Source organism: Mytilus trossulus, chromosome 12 (assembly GCF_036588685.1).
Source record: "Mytilus trossulus isolate FHL-02 chromosome 12, PNRI_Mtr1.1.1.hap1, whole genome shotgun sequence".
Taxonomy (NCBI): Eukaryota; Metazoa; Mollusca; class Bivalvia; order Mytilida; family Mytilidae; genus Mytilus; species Mytilus trossulus.
In genome coordinates, this window is record NC_086384.1 from 37,896,663 (window position 1) to 37,918,150 (window position 21,488).

The 21,488-nt window shown below is 32.3% G+C and overlaps 2 protein-coding genes across 2 annotated transcripts; both read left to right on the top strand.

The window, feature by feature from the left end:
* The first annotated feature begins 3,345 nt into the window (after window positions 1-3,345).
* Window positions 3,346-6,230, top strand: LOC134692019 (complement C1q tumor necrosis factor-related protein 3-like). Its single transcript, XM_063552362.1, has 2 exons — window positions 3,346-3,579; window positions 5,742-6,230. The coding sequence occupies exons 1-2, from the start codon at window positions 3,420-3,422 to the stop codon at window positions 6,176-6,178; spliced, it is 597 nt and encodes a 198-aa protein (XP_063408432.1). The 5' UTR covers window positions 3,346-3,419; the 3' UTR covers window positions 6,179-6,230.
* A 9,578-nt stretch (window positions 6,231-15,808) lies between these two features.
* Window positions 15,809-18,717, top strand: LOC134692020 (complement C1q tumor necrosis factor-related protein 3-like). Its single transcript, XM_063552363.1, has 2 exons — window positions 15,809-16,004; window positions 18,229-18,717. The coding sequence occupies exons 1-2, from the start codon at window positions 15,890-15,892 to the stop codon at window positions 18,663-18,665; spliced, it is 552 nt and encodes a 183-aa protein (XP_063408433.1). The 5' UTR covers window positions 15,809-15,889; the 3' UTR covers window positions 18,666-18,717.
* The last annotated feature ends 2,771 nt before the right edge of the window (window positions 18,718-21,488 follow it).

Here is a 21,488-nt window from a genome sequence, read left to right on the forward strand (position 1 = left end):
AATGTAAAAGGCATAATTACAAGAGCTAAGGCAAGATGGCAAGTAGAGGGGGAAAAGGGAAGTAACTATTTTTGTAATTTGGAAAAAAAACATTACACAGAAAAAATTATTCCCAAACTTATTTTGGAGGACGAGACTGAGATAACAGATCCTAGTTCTATTAGAAATGAGCAAAAACAGTTTTATAAAAAATTATATACTAGTTGTAAACCATTGTTACTTGAAACTCACAGGGACACATTTCTTCAACATGATAATCCTTTTATTACAAAACCGAATGAGGAAGAGGTGGGTTCCTGTGAGGGACTTTTAACAATGCAGGAATGTCTGTCCTCTCTTAAACTTATGAAGAATTCCAAATCACCTGGTATAGATGGATTTACTGTTGAATTCTATAAATTCTTTTGGAATGATATTAAGATACCACTGGTAAGATGTTTAAATGAGGCTTTAGAATATGGAAAGTTCTCAATCACACAAAGACAAGGACTCATTACTTGTATACCAAAGGAGGGTAAGTCAAAATTTTATTTAAAGAACTGGCGACCTATCACACTTTTGTGTGTAGACTATAAGATAGCTACAGCAAGTTTAGCAAATAGACTAAAAAAGGTGCTGGTAAATATAATAAGTCAAACACAAAAAGGATTTCTTAAAGGTAGGTACATAGGTGAATGTACTAGATTTATTTATGATCTAATGGAAAAGATGGAGGAAGACGACATTCCTGGACTTTTACTTTTAGTCGATTTTGAAAAAGCTTTCGACACGGTCGAATGGTCTTTTATACTAGAGGCGTTGCAGTTTTATGGCTTTGACCAAACATTTATAAGTTGGAATAAGGCATGCTACTGTGATGCCTCTAGTGCAGTGTTAAACAACGGATATATTTCAGATTTTTTTTCATTGAAAAGAGGGGTTCGTCAAGGGGATCCTCTGTCTCCTTATCTATTTATTTTAGTTTTGGAACTACTCAGTGCAGCTATTAAAAATGACCCTGATGTTGCTGGAGTAACTATTAATGACTCAGAATTTTTATTGAGTCAATATGCTGATGATTCTTCCCTTGTCCTGGATGGTGACCAAAAGTCTCTAAATCAATGTCTAAATTTGTTTGATAAATTTTCAGAATGTGCTGGACTCAGGTGTAATGTTGACAAAACTGAGGCCATATGGATTGGGTCAAAAAAGGGTAGTATGGAAAAACTTTTACCAGAAAAAAATCTTGTTTGGAACCTTTCTAGGAGGTTCAAACTATTAGGAATATGGTTTGAGCTTGCTAAAAGGGATAAGACTCTATGTAATTTTACAGCCAAGATAAACAGTATCAAGTCACTTCTTAATACTTGGGCTTATAGAGAACTAACATATATTGGGAGGGTGGTGGTGATTAAAACTTTAGCACTTCCCATTCTGGTTCAAGTTCTGACTGTCCTCCCTAACCCCCCAGATGGGGTTTTGAAGGAGATTCAAAATATATTTTTCATTTTTTTATGGAAAGGAAAACCAGATAAAGTGAAAAGAACAGTGGTTATGTCCGAACACTGTGATGGCGGTCTTAAGATGCCTAATATTTACTATTTTTGTTATAGCGTTAAAATGTCTTGGCTGTATAAATTACTAGACCCCCAAAATTACTCTCCTTGGAAAGTGTTGCTGCTTAGTTATATACAAAAATTGTGGGGGGGGGGGACAAAATTTAACATTTAAGTAAGGAAGGATTGCTTTATTTAGCAAAAAAAAGTCAATCCCTTTTGGCATGATATCCTGGTTAATTTTTCAAAATTGAAAAATAAACTGAACGTTGAAAACAACACCGATATTCTGTCCCAGTCCATATGGCTAAATCCAAACATCAAAATGGATGGCAAGATGATTTTGAAGGGTAAATATATTGAAAATTGCATATTTTTCATCAATGATCTGGTGTCAGATAATAATACATTATTCTCATATGAAGAATTTGCGAAAAAGTATAATTTCAATACTAATTTTGTAGAGTGTTATGGTATTTTAAGTGCTATTCCAAATATATGGAAAAGTAGGATAGTAGGTAGTTCTAAACTTGATAATATCGAAAATAAATTAGTAGATAAAGTTAAAAAAGAACCTAAGTCTTGTAAATTTTTCTATAATTTATTTCTGGAGGATAATAAAGTATTATCTCTTTCTTCCCGTAACAAATGGGAAATAGACTTAAATTTACAGATTGAAGATTGGAATGCTATTTATTCCATGCCCTTCATTATAACCAAAAATTCGTTTTTACAAAATTTTCAATTTAAGATTGTTCATAGGATTTTACCATGTAATTCCTTTTTATATAAATGTAAATTAAAAGAAACTGAACTATGTACATTTTGTTCAGAAGTTAAAGAAAATATTTTTCACATTTTTTGGGAATGTAATGTAACACAAAACTTCTGGTTATCCATTATAGATTGGATTAGAAATTATGAAATCTTCTTTCCTTTTAGTGCAAAAGAGGTCATTTTAGGTGTGTCTGAGGATTCTGTCAACAGTAAAACAGTTAATAATATCTTGTTGTTATTTAAATACTATATATACAAATGTAGATGTAAGAGTGTATTGCCCACAAAATATGGTGGGATAGAATATTTAAAGTATTGGATTACAATAGAAAAATACTCTGTATGTTTCTTAACCCCTACACAAAAAATAAAAATGGATCAGAAGTGGCAATTGTTAGAAGCAGCATTTAATTAACAAAATCAATTGTAATATTTATATCTTGTTATACCATTATGATTTAATCGATCTGATAAGTATTAATTAACTTTTTATACCTTGTGTCTAATACTGTATTATGTAATTTCACATGTTTCATCTTGAAAAATAAAATAATTACAAAAAAAAAGATATGAATGGTCGATGCCTTCGCAATGTGGATATAGAATAAAATAAAATAAGATATCTATAGTTAAGCGGATTCCACTGTACCCTCGCAGCTCTCGAGTGGTGATCCGTAAACGGGGGGATGCATACAGTTATAAGCAATTATTTTCAAGTTTCAGACATGTTACGAAAATGTAAAATTGTTGTCCGATATATGCATGAGAAATTTGCCACTGGACATTAAGCAATCACCAATCAATAGACCCAATCTTTATTAAGTTTTCTTTTGATATTAATCAAATTTGATATCATTATTTCGTTAAGACATTCACCTTTAGTTATAAATGTTATTTAAAACGGTCACCGTAATTATGTAAACACGCAGAAAAATGTGTTGTATTCTGTCAAATTGTCGGAAAAAACAAATGTTGGATGGACGTTCAAGTTGTCCCGCTTTCCGCCATGCTCTACATTATAATGATGATGATATGTATTAACGTTCGGATATCCTTCTGCATTGCGGTGCTATATAATTACACACATCTTGGCTTTTGTTCATTTTCATGTTTGGATTTTTAATTGCCACCAGATATTTTCGAAGTCTAAGCATGAACCTGTTTACAGTGCTTGTCGTTTTGGTAGCAGTTATCTGTTGCAATAGTCCCTGTTTTGGTAGAGACATTATCAAAAGCAGGAACGAACATCTTCTCTTTAACCAAGTTGGTATGTATACTATTTATAACAGATTTGTATTTTGTCAAAAATTATATGCCAATGAAGATATTTTGAAGTAGAATATAATAGAATATTTTTATTCTCCAAATTAGGGCCCCAAGCGGGCATTTATCATACAAACGGGATTGCACACAGATACCCTATATATTTTGAAAATATGTTTTGCATTATTGTGTAAAATGTCGGTAACAGTCAATGATTAACACCCCCTAATATTGTACCAGGGTTGCGTTCAATTTAGTAGCAGCTAAATACGTCTACGTAGACTTTTGACTACCAAAACATGTAGCTAGCCTCGCTGCTATCTTCTTCTTGTTCCGAATACGAGAGTAGACTAGGTAGGAGTGTTAAACTTCCCGTAACTTGTGTGCTATGTACCTATGGACTTAATTTAAAATTAATATAACAAAGAAAAATAAATAACTATAACATATATTCATTGTGTACAGTGGCTTTATAGTTTAATAAGTTTTTGTGAATCCTTCAAATGTTAGAGTGGATATGCCACTTTTGAAGGATTCCAGGGTGTCAGAAATACCTATTGCTTCATGTAGTGAATTCCAGTCAGAAATAGTGCGAGGATAAAATGAAAAATTATAGAAATCTTTATTTGTTGATATTTGCCCAAATTTATGTTTCCCCTAGTACGTCTATCAGATATTGTTTAATTGTCATAAGAACTTCAACTACCCCCCTTCCCCCCCCCCCCCCCCATTTATTTATGTTTTCAACGCTATCGATCGCTTTTTTTTTTATAAAGATATATTTAGTAGCTAGTCTAGCAACACGTTCAATAGTCAAAAATCTTTGTAGCCCTATGCAGCTGCTACGATATTGAACGCAACCCTATACATTATTGTTCTTTCAATATCAGATGTTTATAGATTATCATTGATCATCTCAACGAGATTGATGTTCTCGATCGAGCCGAGACGGCGAAAGCGAGAAAAGCAGTCGCGAGTTGAGATGACCAATGATAATCTGCTTATCGCTATTTTACCTATGACGACGTTGTTAATTTCATGTCAATTTTATTAGCAAAGCCACGTGCCTCCTTAGTTTCTGGCGATAATTTTCAATCTCAAGCGAGTAGCATAAAATGAAAAATTATCACAAAACAAAAATCAAAGGAAAAATGCACAAAATAGCGATAAATATGTTTATACCTTTTTCTATTGGTCACCAGTTTAATTCTGGTTTAATTAGATTTCACTGAACCCGTTAGGGAACGGTTATGTTGGTTTTTTTTGTAAAAAAAAATATTCTGTTCAAGCAAAATTAATGATAATTTTTTTATATTTTAAATCTCGATTTTCCCTTAGTGTCAAATTTTTATATATTTTTTTTATTTATTTTAGCGTTGAAAAATTATATAAAATCGTTCGCGTTGCTCCCTTAGAGGAGTATGCGATCTTAATCGTAGTTCGATTATTTTGTGCAAAATAATTGCATTACAAATTAATCTAAAACTATCGTTTTTTTGTTTGTTTTATTGTTCTTTACAAATAATAAGCATTTTGTATAGGGATTTATTTAAATTCTTTTTTTATTTCATTTTTCTACGGAACAAAAATTAGTAGAAGTGAATATACAGGGGGAACAATATGGTGTAATACCACCATTGATTTTCCCTATTAATCTTTGTTAAATTAGTTTTTTTTTTCAAATGTACAGTATTTACCTTTATTTTAACCAAAGAAATGCTTTGCATGAATAAAGTTCAATCCTTTCCAGTGCTACAGTGAACATTTCACACTACATTTCATTGCATATAGGAAAGTTACTATTGTTTACACTGTTATTTACTGGTTACCTGCTCTGGTAACTATGTAAACTTAACTTTCCAAAAGATTTTATAAGATCATCAAATAATAAAAAAAAAGAATTATACTTTCAGACACCCAACATATATTTTTATGACTCAGAAAAAATTAAGTGCATTGAAATGCAGGGTTAATTTTCTACAACTGTCAAATTCAAGGGAATATCTTTTAGACCTACTTTCGTTTACAACCGGATGTGACGTACCATGATTTGGTGGTATTATACCTATATTGCCTGCGTTTTGATAAGGGACGACAAAACTTTGAATAATATGTTAAATTATTTGTCATGTTCAATTTCATTTATACAAGTTTTGCTTCATGCAGGTTCTTATCTTCGTACCGGAAGACGTATTGTTGCATTCACTGCAGAGTTGTCGATAGACACGAAACTAGGGACGAACCAGGCTGTGGTATATAACGAAGTTTTGCTTAACAAAGGAAACGCTTACAATCGCTTTCATGGTCATTTCACTGCACCTGTAAGAGGAATCTATCTATTATCAGCCAGTATGCTTGTTAAACAAGTTGGAAAGCATATATTATTAGATATGGTCCACAATGGTGTCACAATTGCTGTTTTAAGATCGGGAAGCTATTATAACACACAGTCGTCTAGGAGTTTCCCAGTTATGTTACAACGAGGTGATCAAGTATGGATGCGAACATCTTCAGTTGCAGCATCTTCCGTTGGTTACACTTTAATAGGAAAAGCTCATTCTATGTATAACTCATTCTCTGGTGTTCTCTTGAATAAGTTTTGATGGTTTTGTGCTGCTTTACTCACATTATATTAAATAAAATTAGTATACATTACTACTTCTATTACAGCCATTACTTTTACTGCTGTAACTAATATTACTGCTGCTACTAATAATAAAGAGATTCAAGTACTAGTATACTGAAATAAACTTTTGTTTTAATTCAAAGAGAAATATTATTATAAAAGTTCATTTATTTACGTTTAACATGAAATTGTAGAATGTTTAATACTAAATATTAGCATCTTAAATGCGAACTATAGACACTTAACTCCTAAAAAAAGTCCGGCTGAATTAGATAAGTATATCTATTTCGAAATGTGTGTAAAATAATACAAAAAAAATGGAAAACAACACGTTTTATAATTTATTGCGTACGAAGCGCTTTTCTGGATTTACCTTCATCCAGAACGCTCAAAGCCAAACATTTGAAATCCAAAGATGGATAAGTACCGAAAGTTGTTGAAGAGCTATATTTCAAAAATACCTAAAATAAATAGCCATATTCATCTGAAGCCAACTTTGCCTGAGGGAGTTGAAATCTTAATTTTATAATAATTTCAAAATTCATAAGTGTCACACAAGATTGACAGTACTGTTACACTTTTATAATTTAATACGCCAGACGCGCGTTTCGTCTACATATGTTATAAAGCCAAACGAGATCAAAGTTGAAGAGCATTAAGGATAAAAAAAAATACAAAAAGTTGTGCCAAATACGGCTAAGGTAATCTATTCTAGGAATAAGAAAATAGTTGAAATTTGACTTTAAACGAGCAATAATAAATCAATTATGATTTCCGTAGTAGAGTGTCAATTACTGCTTCAAGAGGAAACTACTGAACACTATCATGACACTGAACCAATGCGATTAATTGTTTGATTTGTCCTTGATGGAGCAGGATCTGTTTACTCTTACGGAGCATGTGTGGTCGATTCCAGATTTGTTGGTTATGCCGTATTAATTTAGTTTCCAGAATTGCATTGGTGTCATTTTCTTTTCCTAAATCCAGCCAAGATTCTTGTTATGGAAATTTACATGAACGATGTTTTATTAATTCGAAGATTTATTTGGGTTTCAAAATTGACGTGTATCAACCAACATATTTTTACAGGAATAAAACTACCACCCCAATGGAATATGCATATACTGCTGACCCTCCCGGGGCACATGCATTCATCCCTTTAGCTTTGTTGCTATATTTTTGTTGCTTTATCTTCAACATTCTATGTAGCGTTTTGTGGACTCTTTTGTTCATATATGATTTTGGCTATGATTGATTCGTCGTGGCAGCATTTGTTTCTACCTTAATTGTTTATGGACTAAAATTCAGTTTTTCTTTGTTTAGTTCACCTTGTAGTGTTTTATAAAATGTAAGTATCCTTCATTTCATTGCACTGCTATATTCTTTTTAGACAGAAATTTACACTCACATGACTGTGATTAATAGGCGATAAAGTGTGTAAGACACAGTGATTCAATCCCTGTTGGTGGTCGATTGCGTTTATTTTAACACCGAAGTTATAATATTTGCACTGTCAATATTGAAACCATTATTTATACCTTCCAATTAGAGAAGGCCAAGAAAAAAGTATATATATGTGCTGTTAATTTATTTGAGAATGTTGTGTTTTGTGTACTGTTTTTTTGTGTCTTTTTTTGTCTTTTTTTAATTTGAATGTCCCTTTGGTGTCTTTTAAAATCCTTAAATAAAGGCAACATTAGTATACCGCTGTTCGAGATTCAGAAATCGAGTGAGAACAAATACAAATCTGAGTTACAAACTAAAACTGTGGGAAATACATCAAATATAAGAGGAGAACTACGACACAACCGAAACACAATATAAAATTTAACACACACAGAAACGAACTATGATATAACAATGGCCATTTTCCTGAATTGGTACAGGACATTTTAATGAAAGAAAAATGGTTGGTTGAACCTGGTTTGTGTAATGCCAAACTTCCCGCTTTAATGACAAGCAATGACATTATTACATGCTAGAACTACAATACAAATAAATGCGAGAACATATAGGACAGAGAAAAATACGAACAAAAGCTAACTAAAGGTGCCAGGTTAAAAAAAATCCTGAAAAAATGCATCATAACTTAAACAAAAGTGAAATATTGATAGTGACAAGTGAACACTGAAATGTAAGTACTGATTCGGTAGGGAAATAAATGGTTCCATGACACAATCAGTATTGCAAAAACTCTGTTCAGCTACATTACTGAAAAACACAAATCTGTCCCATTGCTGAAAGCAATCCTTAATGATGGTAAAGTAAAAAATATGTTACGGTACAACTTTACGTATAAAATTCAGTCGTACTAAATTTAAGTTAAGTACAAAATTACAATTGTTGCTCAGCCTTTGGTTTTCTATGTTGTGTCTTCTGTGCTATTGTTAGTCTGTTTGTCTTTTATTATTTGCAGCCATGGCTTTATCAGTTTATTTTCAATCTATGAATTTGACTGTCCTCTGATATCTTTCGTCCCTCTTTTTGAAGCCGTGCAATACCGATTTACAAGTGAGAGGTTTAGCGCTATAAACCCAGGTTCAATCCACCATTTTCTACATTTGAAACTGACTGTACCAAGTCAGGAATATGACAGTTGTTGTCTATTCGTTTTTGATGTGTGTTGTCATTTGATTTAGCTATGTGATTATGGACTTTCCGATTGAATTTTCCTCAAAGTTCAGTGTTTTTGTGATTTCACTTTTTACAAGAGGGTAGAAACGTACAATACAAGTGTATGTTAAATCTTCGTAGTGTACATGTAACACATTTCTTGATTTTCCCTTGTATAATATTTTAAACAACTATTTTGGTTGTGTTCTGTGTGTTTATATTAATAACATTTTATTGTTGGAAGAGTTTTATTTAATGCCTCAGTTACAAAACTGTTGAACTAAGATTTCGAATTCAGCATGTTCATCTTATTATATTTTGAATTCATATAATATATAATGTTTATGTTAAGCAGCAACTTATCAATGATTGATTGCTGTCTTAATTTATTATAAACAAAACGTCGTTTTCTACGTTTTGTTTAAAATAAATTGCTCATGTACTTTGTCTATAGAGTTTCTGTCTTTATGTCATTTTGTTTTTCTTGTTGCTATGGTTTTGGTTTTTTTTATAAAGTGATTAAGATTAAAACATAATGTTGGTTGACTGGTGAACCCGAATGTCTGACCTTTTTACCTACTAGTATTATAAAAAAGAAAAGATGTGGTATAATTACCAATGAGACAACTCTCCAGAAGATATCAAATAACACAGATATTAACAACTAAACGTCACCGTACGGCCTTCAATAAAGAACAAAACCCATAACGCAGATTCAGTTAAAAACGGCCCATATATAACAAATGTAAAACAATTCACACGAGTAAACTAACGGCCTAATTTATTTACAAAAATGAACAAAAAACAAATAAGAAACTCATTTACAAACGACAACCACTGAATTACAGGCCCCTGACTTAGGACAGGCACATACATAAAGAATGTGGTGGGGTTAAATATGTTAGTGGGATCCAAACTTACTCATAACCTCGGACAATGGTGTAATAGCACAACATAAGAACGAACTATACAAATCAGTTGAAAAAGGATTAACTCATCAGATTGACACAAATAGAAATAAGTCTCTTTTTGTTTTGCTCACATTTTGTTGTAAATATAATCGAATAATGTATGACTATCATTTCATTTTAGGTTTATCTAGCTCAAAACCAGGTTTAATCCATCATTTTCTACATGTGGAAACGCCTGCACTAGGTCAAAATAAAGACAGTGGTTTTCCATTCGTTTAATGTGTTTCAATAGATAGTTCCATGTCAATTGTTCAACTATATACGTATGGTACGTTAAGAATTTCTAAAGGAAAAGAACATTGACGTATAGTACGTTGGGAATGTCTGAAGAAAAATAAAATTGAGGTATAGTACGTTGGGAATGTCTGAAGGAAAAAAACTGGCTCGACTATGATAAAACATTTTTGCTAGTTTACATGTATGTGCTATCGAACCCACTTCGTTTTGGATGACACTGTCAACTAATAGAATTTGAAGCATGACATGCTAGTCTTGACTTTAGTAACTATGCATTAGGTGAAACTTTATGTACATATCATTGTGCGATGTGGCGATATTTCATTGGTCAATCAAAACATTTGTATTGTTCCGCCATACGGTGATAATTTATATTTTATGAGCATAAAGTTGTTCTGTTTTCCAAATGTTAATAAGGGTAAAATGGCGATATATGTACAAGAGGACAAAACTGATTAATTTTTAATGATTGTATTCATAAAAACTGTAAGGCCAAGTCGTATCTTTTCCTCAACTAAAAGCTTGGCTTTGATATCTTTCCTTTACCTAATAGCAACTGAAAAATAAAATAAAGGTTATGATAGCTACTTTTAAAAATCATTTATAGTATTAAATATGCATAAAATATTCACTAATAAATGTTAAGCAAGCAATGACCAGTTTTACGACAAAAGGGTGACATCAGCTTTCTATTCTGATCTTTTCATTACAAGGTACAAACATTAAACCAGCGCCTACATATGTATTTAATATCAAATTTAACATTAAACAGTTTATATGGTATATTTTTGAGCTGTCAAAAAAGGTTATGAACCCCAAATAGCAGTGTAAATGCGTCGGTTATTTGCATAGTATATTTTACACTAAACGTTAAGCAAGCAACATTTTTATCATTTACAACAATTATTCATTATCATTTTGTCACTGATAATGACTGTTCAGTTATAAAAAAAAAGGGCATTCTTAACAAGAGTTTATTGTCCTCATTCGTCAACTAAACCGATAATATAAGACAGAATATGTGTCTTAAGGAATTTAACTTTTAATTAACCAACAAGACGGACACAATACAATTAATACATTTTCTTTGACGTCTAAGATATGGACAGTTGAACATTAAACACATTATTAGTAACAGTAACTTCCCACAATTTTGTGGGTTTTAATGAATCCTGCGTCTGTTGTAAGCAAAGATAATAAATGAAACTAAGCAAAATGACAATAATCAACATACATTAACAGAGAATTGCACCGATAATTTTATGTATGATAATATCAACTGTTTAAAGACATACAAGACTAATAAAGGCCATAGTTTCCTGACTTGAGAAAAACTGCGGCCGGGTTAAACATGTTTAGTACTCGCAACAATTCCCCTATACCTCTAAACAATGTCGAAAAATAAACACACAGCAAAATACACGATAAAGCTTAGTTCAAAAGAAGTCCGATTCTACAATATGTATCAAAAGAAGCAAAATGATAATGATACATAAATTAACAACAAAGGACTACTAGTCGTTACTGACATACTAGCTTCAGAACTCAACTACATCGATCGAAACATTATGTCTTCATCATATGGAAATCAAGAATACTGTTGATTATTATTCGTCTGATACCAATTTTCGTTAGTAAAGGCGAACCACGATATTAAATGTTCAACGAATGGCAATTTTCCTATAGGATTGTATGCAAACAATGGCAAATCTACGACATTAAATATCCGTGAACATGTGATAATTGGTATCAGTAAACTTACTAACCTTCACAACATATTTTTCCTGCTTGGCACTTCATTGACACCTGAGTTTCATACATATTGCACGATCCTTTACAGCTTAGATCAGTGTCACTGCAAAGCGGATCTGTAAATTGAAAATGTATACTGTCGTTTACCTTTATTTAATAACATCTCATTTGAAAGGATCTCATAAAGATACCGTTGAAATTGACCTCTTTATATTTAACTTTTATTTAACTGTTAATATAATTTCTAAAGTGGTTCATATTGTCCTCATTCTTTTGCATCATGATCTTTCTTTTGAATTTGTTTAGATCCTTGTGTTGATGTTTTAAAACGTTTGGTTATTTTAGTTTCCATGTATTTTGGCTCAGGAGAATTTGTAAAGACTTCTGGAGACACTTTTCGTGTTATATATATAATATTAATTGTCAACATCTTTGTTGTTGTAATTTTCTTGTTTTTTTGTAATTAAACACGTGTTTCTTTAAACCACTGATTCAGTATGAATGTACTTTTTGTTATGTTTTGATTTAAGTCTATATAATTTATCATATGGTATTCTATGTTTCAAATATGCTTCCGTAACACAATATCACAAGCTCTACAAAATGCGAGATTTGTCCGAGCCCTGTTTATGAGAAAAAAAGGAAGTGAATTTAAACGATCTAGAAACGACGAAATTTTGGGACAATAATTATCATGGCTTTCTATATATGCGCGTATAAAATAACCAAGTTAGAAATATTAGTTTACTATTGCAATGTCACTTTATTTCGCCGCACAAGCTAGAAGCTTAGTTAAGGTTACATTTAATTTCATGTCCTTTAATATCCATAGGTAAAGAGTGTTCCTGTTTTTGAAGTACAATTAATGGGCACTTTATACTAATATGTATAAAACTTAGTAGACCATATCCTGTTTTTACAAATAGCACAAATGTGAGTGCATACATTCTCTTCATTAAACCATGGTGGGTATAGTTGTCTCAATGACAATCATATAACATTTCCTTATGTTTATATATCAACAAGCTCTAGTGTTGAATTTATGAAAGAGTGAAAAGCTGCAAATAATCTTTCTAATCGGTGTTTCGAATAAGCATCAATTCACGCTTTGACATCACATGAACACATTTGAGGTGGTTTGTTTTTCAAATTTAACAATTATAGTTATTCCTTTTTTTAAGATGTAAATCATAAATTAGTTTTATCGTCTTACAGTACATGTGTGTATATATATTTTCAGAGGAAACTATTTAGTTGTAACGAAATCGCACTTTGACAAACGCTTTCACATAGTAGCATTTGATGGCCAGAAACTTTTTGATATAAACCTGCAAGATGATTATGTAAATGCTATACAGCCGGGTAAAATCTATCAATTTAAAGTTGTGTATCATCGTAATCCAACTTCAATCGCAGCAAAGACAATTAGTGTACAAGGACAGCCAAAACCAATTAAAATGCCTCCATTTGGAATGTTCAGTGCGCTCGGAAAATTGGCTTACACTGCTATTCATGATATGTTTAATTTGTCACCCGAAGAACCATATCTAGACGTCGGAAGTAATATCCCTCCGCCAAAAGCATATCTTTGCCAAGGAGACTGCATAAAGAAACAGCTAATGTCTGATGGCAACACGAGATGTCTTATTAGAATAAATAGTCGGGAAATGAACCTGCAGTATGCTGGATATGGCATAAATGGTGTCCATTTAGATAGCTTTGATGGATTACCAATCGAGTATGATCCAAACTTAGCATGGCGCACATATACACTCATATTCCTTGTAGCAGATTCAATCACCGGCTCATGGTATGGACCAAGAAATTACATCATTGTGGCTGCATTATTTTAGTTTTCAAAACATCGAGGAAAATATCTAGATATTTTAATTCATTTAATGAAAAAGTTATTATTCAAATGATTTGCATTGATATATTCATAATTATATTTATTACTCTTATTGATAAAAAATACTGTAAGGCACAACATGTTTGTCTTGTCAAGGAACCATTATTCTTGTGATAAAAACTGTCCCCATCAGACATTTCGCTTTCTGTCAAACCTACTTAAATACTGTTAAATACAAAGGCAAGGCGACCTATGTGGTGTTAGGACGTTCTGAAAAATGGCATGGAATAATTGATAATAAAAATGCTACTTATAGAGACCAAAGGACAAAAATGTGAACGTACAATTACAGGTCATCGTATGACCTTTAACATTGAACAAAACATAGACCGTATATTAAGTACAAGGTTCTTGTAGGACAAAATGTGCAACTATTCAAAAGATAAATAGAATTGAGAATGGAAATGGAGAATGTGCCAAAGAGACAACAACCCGTCCATAGAAAAAACAACAACAGAAGGTCACAAACAGGTCTTCAATGTAGCGAGAAATTTCCGAACCCGGAGGCGTCCTACAGCTGGCCCCTAACAAATATATAATAGTTTAGTGATAATGAATGCCATACTAAACTCCAGATTGTACACAAGAAACTAAAATTAAAATAATACAAGACTAACAAAGACCAGAGGCTCCTGACTTGGGACAGGCGGAAATATGCGGCATATTTTACACACTTATGCATCTATCGATTTGCACAGATTAATATACAGCTACCATACTACACTTAGCCTAGCAGACATTCATAAAAAATAATACCGTTGCATTTTGCAATTAAACTGCAGTCTTAATCATTTTTGTAAAATTAATTGCAAAACGTTGTTTTATTCGAATTCACAATATTTTAATGATTCAGAGATACAACAAATGACTGGAAACTCGTATTTTCCCCAAATATGCCTGTATTTAAGTTTAGTTTTGGCCAATTTTCGTCTGGGAGTTTGGGGAAAGAAATGGTAGTTTGGGGGAATTGTGAGTTTGAGGGAAATGGGAGAAGCCAGGATGGAAGTGGAAGAATGGGGATTAAAGCGAAGTGGGAATCAGGTACTCCCCTATCCCCAGCTAGTTTAATACTGACAATTCATTTGTGGTGGGAGGGGAGGATTTTAATTTTTATCAAATCATTTGATTCCAAATTTCTTAAAAAAGGGAAGTGAAAATAATGGTTCACTTGTTTCCATAGCAAATTAGGATAAAAATAAAATTCAACATTGTGTTTCTTTTTTTTTTTTTTTTTCTTTTTTTTTCTGTATGAATAGAATAAAAAACATTTTATTCGGGTGCTCGTAGTGCTTTTTTGGATTTAACTTCATAAGGAACAGTCAACTCGAACGTTTGAAAGCGTTTTAATAACTGAACATACGAAGAGCTACATGGCCAAAAGGGAATAAACATTGGCCAAATTCACAAAAGGTGTGACGGAGTTGGAATCTTAGTTCCGTAGAATTTCCTAATTTATCAACGGAAATTTAATAAAATTGAGAATGGAAATGGGGAATGTGTCAAAGAGACAACAACCAGAACATTTTGTTAACCATCATGTCAAGACACTCGATGAAATTAACAGTTTGTCTGATTTGTTTTTTGATTCAAGTCGAAAAAAACAATGTCCGGCCATTCCCACAAAATATGAATGGTTGATGCCTTCGCAATGTGGATATAGAATAAAATAAAATAAGATATTTATAGTTAAGCGGATTCCACTGTACCCTCGCAGCTCTCGAGTGGTGATCCGTAAACGAGGGGATGCATACAGTTATAAGCAATTATTTTCAAGTTTTAGACATGTTACGAAAAGGTAAAATTGTTGTACTATATATGCATGAGATATTTGCCACTGGACATTAAGCAATCACCAATCAATAGACCCAATCTTTATTAAGTTTCTTTTTTATATTGATCAAATTTGATATCATTATTTCGTTAAGTTATCAACCTTATAAATGTTATTTAAAACGGTCACCGTAATTATGTAAACACGCAGAAAAATACGTTGTATTCTGTCAAACTTGTCGGAAAAAACAAATGTCGGAAGGACGTTCAAGTTGTCCCGCTTTCCGCCATGTGCTATATTATAATGATGATGATAGGTATTAACGTTCGGATATCCTTCTGCATTGCGGTGCTATATAATTACACACATCTTGGCTTTTGTTCATTTTCATGTTTGGATTTTTAATTGTCACCAGTACATTTTAGAGGTCTAGGCATGAACCTGTTTACAGTGCTTGTCGTTTTGGTAGCAGTTATCTGTTGCAATAGTCCTTGTTTTGGTAGAGACATTATCAAAAGCAGGAACGAACATCTTCTCTTTAGCCAAGTTGGTATGTATACTATTTATAACAGATTTGTATTTTGTCCAAAATTATATGCCAATGAAGATATTTTGAAGTAGAATATAATAGAATATTTTTATTCTCCAAATTAGGGCCCCAGGCGGGCATTTAGCATACAAACGGAATTGCACACAGATACCCTATATATTTTGAAAATATGTTTTGCATTATTGTGTAAAATGTCGGTAGCAGTCAATGATTAACACCCCCTAATATTGTACCAGGGTTGCGTTCAATATAGTAGCAGCTAAATAGGTCTACGTAGACTTTTGACTACGAACACATGTAGCTAGCCTCGCTGCTATCTTCTTCTTGTTCCGAATACGAGAGTAGACTAGGTAGGAGTGTTTAACTTCCCGTAACTTGTGTGCTATGTACCTATGGACTTAATCTAAAATTAATATAACAAAGAAAAATAAATAACTATAACATATATTCATTGTGTACAGTGGCTTTATAGTTTAATAAGTTTTTGTGGATCCTTCAAGTGTTAGAGTGGATATGCCACTTTTGAAGGATTCCAGGGTGTCAGACATACCTATTGCTTCATGTAGTGAATTCCAGTCAGAAATAGTGCGAGGATAAAATGAAAAATTATAGAAATCTTTATTTGTTGATATTTGCCCAAATTTATGTTTCCCCTAGTACGTCTATCAGATATTGTTTAATTGTCATAAGAACTTCAACTACCCCCCTCCCCCCCCCCCCCATTTATTTATGTTTTCAACGCCATCGATCGCTTTTTTTTCTATAAAGATATATTTAGCAGCTAGTCTAGCAACACGTTCAATAGTCAAAAATCTGTGTAGCCCTATGCAGCTGCTACGATATTGAACGCAACCCTATACAGATGTTTATAGATTATCATTGATCATCTCAACGAGATTGATGTTCTCGATCGAGCCGAGACGGCGAAAGCGAGAAAAGCAGTCGCGAGTTGAAATGACCAATGATAATCTGCTTATCGCTATTTTACCTATGACGACGTTGTTAATTTCATGTCAATTTCATTAGCAAAGCCACGTGCCTCCTGAGTTTCAAGCGATAATTTTCAATCTCAAGCGAGTAGCATAAAATGAAAAATTATCACAAAACAAAAATCAAAGGAGAAATGCACAAAATAGCGATAAATATGTTTATACCTTTTTCTATTGGTCACCAGTTTAATTCTGGTTTAATTAGATTTCACTGAGCCCCTTAGGGAACGATCGTTTAACTTCAACAGATGGGGGTTATGTTGGTTTTTTTTGTAAAAAAAAATATTCTGTTCAAGCAAAATTAATGATAAAAAAAAAATATTTTAAATCTCGATTTTCCCCTTAGTGTCAAATTTTTAAGATTTTTATTTTTTATTTTAGCGTTGAAAAATTATATAAAATCGTTCGCGTTACTCCCTTAGAGGAGTATGCGATCTTAATCGTAGTTCGATTATTTTGTGCAAAATAATTGCATTACAAATTAATCGAAAACTATCGTTTAAACGTATTTGGAAGATCTCAGTTTTTCTTAATCATATATGAAAAATAAGATGAGTATTTTTTTGTTTGTTTTATTGTTCTTTACAAATAATAAGCATTTTGTATAGGGATTTATTTAAATTCTTTTTTTATTTCATTTTTCTACGGAACAAAAATTAGTAGAAGTGAATATACAGGGGGAACAATATGGTGTAATACCACCATTGATTTTCCCTATTAGTCTTTGTTAAATTAGTTTTTTTTTCTTCAAATGTACAGTATTTACCTTTATTTTAACCAAAGAAATGCTTTGCATGAATAAAGTTCAATCCTTTCCAGTGCTACAGTGAACATTTCACACTACATTTCATTGCATATAGGAAAGTTACTATTGTTTACACTGTTATTTACTGGTTACCTGCTCTGGTAACTATGTAAACTTAACTTTCCAAAAGATTTTATAAGATCATCAAATAATAAAAAAAAAGAATTATACTTTCAGACACCCAACATATATTTTTATGACTCAGAAAAAATTAAGTGCATTGAAATGCAGGGTTAATTTTCTACAACTGTCAAATTCAAGGGAATATCTTTTAGACCTACTTTCGTTTACAACCGGATGTGACGTACCATGATTTGGTGGTATTATACCTATATTGCCTGCGTTTTGATAAGGGACGACAAAACTTTGAATAATATGTTAAATTATATGTCATGTTCAATTTCATTTATACAAGTTTTGCTTCATGCAGGTTCTTATCTTCGTACCGGAAGACGTATTGTTGCATTCACTGCAGAGTTGTCGATAGACACGAAACTAGGGACGAACCAGGCTGTGGTATATAACGAAGTTTTGCTTAACAAAGGAAACGCTTACAATCGCTTTCATGGTCATTTCACTGCACCTGTAAGAGGAATCTATCTATTATCAGCCAGTATGCTTGTTAAACAAGTTGGAAAGCATATATTATTAGATATGGTCCACAATGGTGTCACAATTGCTGTTTTAAGATCGGGAAGCTATTATAACACACAGTCGTCTAGGAGTTTCCCAGTTATGTTACAACGAGGTGATCAAGTATGGATGCGAACATCTTCAGTTGCAGCATCTTCCGTTGGTTACACTTTAATAGGAAAAGCTCATTCTATGTATAACTCATTCTCTGGTGTTCTCTTGAATAAGTTTTGATGGTTTTGTGCTGCTTTACTCACATTATATTAAATAAAATTAGTATACATTACTACTTCTATTACAGCCATTACTTTTACTGCTGTAACTAATATTACTGCTGCTACTAATAATAAAGAGATTCAAGTACTAGTATACTGAAATAAACTTTTGTTTTAATTCAAAGCGAAATATTATTATAAAAGTTCATTTATTTACGTTAAACATGACATTGTAGAATGTTTAATACTAAATTTCAGCATCTTAAATGCGAACTATAGACACTTAACTCCTAAAAAAGTCCAGCTGAATTAGATATGTATATCTATTTCGAAATGTGTGTAATACAATACATAAAAAATGGAAAACAACACGTTTCAATTAATGCTTCAAGAGGAAACTACTGAACATTATCGGGTCACTGAACCAATGCGATCAATTGTTGGATTTGTCCTTGATGGAGCAGGATCTGTTTTTTCTTACGGATCATGTGTGGTTGCTTCCAGATTTGTTGGTTATGCTATTAATTTAGTTTCCAGAATTGCATTGGTGTCATTTTCTTTTCACTTTAAATCCAGTCAGGAGTCTTGTTATGAAAATTTACATGAAATCTTATTAATTCGAAGATTTTTTGGGGTTACAAAATTGACGTGTACCAACCAACATATTTTTTCAGGAATAAAACTACCGCCCCCAATGAAATGTACATATACTGCTGACCCTCCCGGCCCGGGGCACATGCATTCATCCCTTTAGCTTTGTTGCTAAATTTTTGTTGCTTTATCTTCAACATTCTATGTAGCGTTTTGTGGACTCTTTTGTTTATAGATGATTTTGGCTAGATTGATTCGTCGCGGCAGCATTTGTTTCTACCATCATTGTTTATGGACTAAAATGAGTATTTTAACTTTTCAGTTTTTCTTTGTATAGTTCACCTTGTAGTGTTTTATAAAATGTAATTATCCTTTATTTCATTTCTCTGATATTTTCTTTTTCGACTGAAGTTTACACTAGCATGACTGTGATTATTAGGCGATAAAGTGTGTAAGACACAGTGATTCAATCCGTGTTGGTGGTCGATTGCGTTTATTTTAACACCGAAGACGTTATAATATTTGCACTGTCGATATTGAAACCATTATTTACACCTTTCAATTCGAGAAAGCCAAGAAAAAAGTCGATATATGTGCTGTTAATCCATTTGAGAATGTTGTGTTTTGTGTACTGGTTTTTTTTTGTCTTTTTTTCGTCTTTTTTTAATTTGAATGTACCTTTGGTGTCAAAATTCAGAAATCGATTGAGAAAAAATAAAAATCTGGGTTACAAACTTAAACTGAGGGAAATACATCAAATATAAGAGGAGAACTACGACACAACCGAAACACAACATAAAATGTAACACACACAGAAACGAACTATGATATAGCAATGACCATTTTCCGGAATTGGTACAGGACATTTTAATAAAAGAAAAATGGTGGGTTGAACCTGGTTAGTGACATGCCAAACTTCCCGCTTTAACGGCAAGCAATGAAATTATTACATGCTAGGACTACAATACAAATAAATGCGAGAACATATAGGACAGAGCAACATACGAACAATAGCTAACAAAAGGTGCTAGGTTAAAAAAAATCCTGAAAAAATGCATCATAACTTAAACAAAAGTAAAATATTGATAGTGACAAGTGAACACTGAAATGTAAGTACTGATTCGGTAGGGAAATAAATGGTTCCATGACACAATCAGTATTGCAAAAACTCTGTTCAGCTACATTACTGAAAAACACAAATCTGTCCCGTTGCTGAAAGCAATCCTTAATGATGGTAAAGTAAAAAATATGTTACGGTACAACTATACGTACAAAATTCAGTCGTACTAAATTTACGTTAAGTACAAAATTACCATTGTTGCTCAGTCTTTGGTTTTTTATGTTGTGTCTTCTGTGCTATTGGTATATGTAAAAAAAGAAGATGTGGTATGATTGCCAATGAGACAACTATCCACAAAAGACCAAAATGACACAAACATTAACAACTATAGGTCACCGTACATCCTGTTTATATTTTTTTTATTTTTTTCAGCCATGGCTTTATCAGTTTATTTTCAATCTATGAATTTGACTGTTCTCTGATATCTTTCGTCCCTCTTTTTGACGCCGTGCAATACCGATTTACAAGTGAGAGGTTTAGCGCTATAAACACAGGTTCAATCCACCATTTTCTACATTTGAAACTGACTGTAACAAGTCAGGAATATGACAGTTGTTGTCTATTCGTTTTTGATGTGTGTTGTCATTTGATTTAGCTATATGATTATGGACTTTCCGATTGAATTTTCCTCGGAGTTCAGTGTTTTTGTGATTTCACTTTTTACAGAAGGGTAGAAACGTACAATACAAGTGTAAGTTAAATCTTCGCAGTGTACATGTAACACATTTCTTGATTTTCCCTTGTATGATGTTTTAAACATCTATTTTTGTTGTGTTCTGTATGTTTATATTAATAACATTTTATTGTTGGAAGAGTTTTTATTTAATGCCTAAGTTACAAAACTGTTAAACGAACTCTAATATTTCGAATTCAGCATGTTTATCTTATTATATTTTGAATTCATATAATATATAATGCTTATGTTAGCAGCAACTAATCAATGATTGATTGCTGTCTTATTTTATTATAAACAAAACGTATTTTTTGTTTAAAATGAATTGCTCATGTACTTTGTCTATAGAGTTTCTGTCTGTATATCATTTTGTTTTTCTTGCTGCAATGGTTATGGTTTTTTTTATAAATTGATTAAGATTAAAACAAAATGTTGACTGGTGTACCACAATGTCTGAC